This window comes from Carlito syrichta, unplaced genomic scaffold, assembly GCF_000164805.1.
Source record: "Carlito syrichta isolate Samal-C Ts95f unplaced genomic scaffold, Tarsius_syrichta-2.0.1 Scaffold308226, whole genome shotgun sequence".
Taxonomy (NCBI): domain Eukaryota; kingdom Metazoa; phylum Chordata; class Mammalia; order Primates; family Tarsiidae; genus Carlito; species Carlito syrichta.
In genome coordinates, this window is record NW_007252322.1 from 1253975 (window position 1) to 1256360 (window position 2386).

Sequence of the window (2386 nt, forward strand, 5' to 3'; positions counted from 1 at the left end):
TGTGATGCATAATTTGTAAACCGCAATAATACATCATGGAATTTGTACGCCCCCAGTAAATAATTATCACACTGCTGGAGGGTATAGAAAATGGTATATAAGTTGGAAGGAGTCCGAATAAAATTTGGCTTCAGTCCTGATCAGACTGTTCCCAGAAGAACTGCCTCCGAGTAGTCTCTTCTCACTGTCCAGATTCTCTGGTGCGGGTCCTAACCCACCCTTGGTCAGTGCTGGTCACCGACACTGTAGTGAAACTTTCTTTTTATCTTAATTCTCTATAAAATATGATGTTTGTTTAATGTTCTCCTTGGAAGTTGGACCCCTATAGAACCTAATAATGACGTTAATTTTTATTCTATTGTGTCTATTAACAAATTCTCTTTGGAATAATTTAGATATATCCACATTTCCATTGGAAAATGCCCCTATCGGACATAATAGACAATACAATATGGTGCCCTTCTGGCCTCCAGTCACCAACACAGAAATGTTTGTTCCTGCTCCAGACAGCCTGGGATACACTTATGAAGTTCAATGGCCAAGTGAGTATGGAAAGTATATTTTTACTGTGATCATTTCCAAAAGCAGACTTGTTATCTTTGAAACCATTTGGATGTCAAAGCTTTCATTTGGCCTTTTATTTGGTGATAAGAGATGAAGTTTGGTGATAAGAGATGAAGTTTAGCATGTGTTGAGAGCTCACTGTAACCTGGTATTGAGCTGATTATACTGTACACTATCTTATTTAATCCTCACAGTTGAAGATTATAGTCCTCATTTCACAAATAAAGAAGTTGAGGCTTAAAGAGTTTAATTGTTTAAAATGCACATCTCTGCTAGAGGAAGACAATGAGTTTGGAACTCAGGCTGAGGGAATAGGCCCCAATTTTTCAACTACCCCATACCATCTCCATTTATCCGTCCTAAAGGAAGAGGGAGTGAGATACTCTGACCTCCTTTATCTAAGACTTTGAAATTCAAAACTTTCTCCCTTAATTTTGAATCTCCTTCTCAACAAAGATAGTAGGAAATAGTAAAAGAGCAAAGGTTTGAATTCTAGAAAATCTGGACTTCAAAATTACTGCCTGCTAAACTAAGGGACTGGGCGAATGACTGAAACTCTTGGATTCGTCATTCTCTCACATTTAGAATGGAGATAACAATAAAAAAACAATCATGGAAAGATGCCATCCCAATAATGTTCACTCCTTGAAAGAAAGTACCTTTGAGGGGACAAGTACTGTCTTAGGCAATTGGCCAACATCAGTCAAATATGAAGATTTCTGTTAAAGAGTCTGAAATAGAGGCAAAATTTGAGGTGTCTAAATCTGGGTGATAATTATTTTAATATTTATCTTTGTACTCATCTCTTTCTCAAATAGGTCGGGATTTTAGTATATCTGAGATCATTACCATAGCAGTTGTGGCTGCTTTGTTGCTGGTTGCAGTTATTTTTGCGGGGGCTTCTTGCCTGATTCGCTCCAGAAGCAACATGGATGAAGCCAACCAGCCCCTCCTCACTGATCAATATCAACGTTATGCTGAGGAATATGAAAATATGCGGAATCCTAATCAGTCTATGGTCTAATGATCAGTGGCCTACTCTCTTATGCAATAGTATTACAAAGCCACCTTGTTATTTTTTTAATTTTTAACTTTAAAGATGTGGGGTACAATTCAGGGTTAGGTATACAAATGTTCATTATGCAGGGACCCTTATTGATGAGATGTGCTCTCACCCCCGGAAATGTCCCACTACTGCCAATCCCCCCCGCCCCACCACTGGCAATTTCCCACTATTGTCAATCTCTTTCTTATAGCATTATGATAATTGTTCAAGGTCCTCTTATGAGTGAGAGCATGTGATACTCAGTTCTTTGTTTCTGTGATAGATCTCTCAGTATTATAGACTCTAAGTTCATCCAAGTTGCTGCAAAGTTCATAACTTTGTTAAAAAATAATAGACTGGGCCGGGCTTGTTGGCTCAGCCTGTAATCCTGTGCTTTGGGAGGCTGAGGTGAGTGACTTGCCTGAGTCCGCGGATTCGAGACCCGCCTGGGCAACTTGGTGAGACCTCATCTCTACAATAAATCAAAAATGAGCCAGGTATGGTAGCACACACCTGTAGTTCCAGCTACTTGGAAGGCTGAGGCAGAAGGATAGCCGGAGTCCAACAGGTCGAGCCTGGGCGACAGAGTGAGACTCCAACTCAAAATAATAATGATGATAATAATAATAATAATAATAATAAACTGTTACCAACTTTATTTTCCCCCCATTTTGTTACTTTCTTATGTATGCTGGAATTAAAGCTCCAGGCATTATCTTTCAGAGTTGTGAAGAGTCATTCAGAATCTCGTCAATGGGTTCTAATTTCCAGCTCTAT

General features: G+C 39.2%; 1 protein-coding gene across 2 annotated transcripts in view; it reads left to right on the forward strand.

Moving 5' to 3' along the window:
- TYRP1 (tyrosinase related protein 1) overlaps window positions 1-1638 on the forward strand; it is an 18099-nt gene extending 16461 nt beyond the window's left edge. For both annotated transcript variants that reach the window (XM_021716170.1, XM_008065319.2), the window contains 2 exons: window positions 396-542; window positions 1383-1638. In XM_021716170.1, the coding sequence (XP_021571845.1) occupies window positions 396-542; window positions 1383-1588 (353 nt within the window). In that variant the 3' untranslated portion in view covers window positions 1589-1638. The remainder of the gene's footprint in view (window positions 1-395; window positions 543-1382) is intronic.
- The last annotated feature ends 748 nt before the right edge of the window (window positions 1639-2386 follow it).